The sequence below is a fragment of the Acanthisitta chloris genome, unplaced genomic scaffold (assembly GCF_000695815.1).
Source record: "Acanthisitta chloris isolate BGI_N310 unplaced genomic scaffold, ASM69581v1 scaffold39445, whole genome shotgun sequence".
Taxonomy (NCBI): Eukaryota; Metazoa; Chordata; class Aves; order Passeriformes; family Acanthisittidae; genus Acanthisitta; species Acanthisitta chloris.
The window spans coordinates 784-1327 of NW_008674920.1; the positions used below are offsets into that span (position 1 = coordinate 784).

Genomic DNA, 544 nt, shown 5'->3' on the forward strand with positions numbered 1-544 from the left:
GAAGAGCAGGAAGGGTTGGGAGAGTCATCCCTGAGAATACACCCCCCAGGAGTGACATAAATCCAAGGATTTTTCTCTTTGGGAATGGTACAAACCTTAAGCACGGGAGCTTTGGAGCCACCGGTGGCCACCACGACGACGTCGCGCGCGGCGTTGAGCACGGGCAACGTCAGCGTCACGCGTTCCGGGGGAGGCTTGGGAGAGTCCACAGCCACGATCCGATCTCGCTCCTGGGCAGGGGACAGGGAGAAACCTTGGGATAAACCTTGGGATAAACCTTGGGAAAAGCAACACGGGGCAGGGAGGGTGTGTGGGCCGAGGGGAGCGAAGGTTGTTTAGGGGTCTCGGGGTGTTCCGGGCTCTGCTCCGGCCAAGGGAGGATCTGGTGTTCCCAGAATTCCTCAAGGTGGGAAGAATTGAAGGCTGAGCTGATTTCAATGGGTGGTTTCTTTCTCCTTAGTTCATGAGGTTCCGACAGAATTCCCAGGGAAAGACCTGGAGGGTGACAAGGACCCCTGGGACAGCCAGAGAGGGTGACAGGGAC

At 57.7% G+C, this 544-nt stretch overlaps 1 protein-coding gene across 1 annotated transcript in view; it reads right to left on the reverse strand.

The window, feature by feature from the left end:
- Positions 1-230, reverse strand: part of PGLS (6-phosphogluconolactonase) — a gene marked incomplete at its 5' end in the record, with an annotated part of 387 nt that extends 157 nt beyond the window's left edge. The window contains one exon of the mRNA XM_009075519.1: positions 69-230. Within this exon, the coding sequence (XP_009073767.1) occupies positions 69-230 (162 nt within the window). The remainder of the gene's footprint in view (positions 1-68) is intronic.
- Between the last annotated feature and the right edge of the window lie 314 nt (positions 231-544).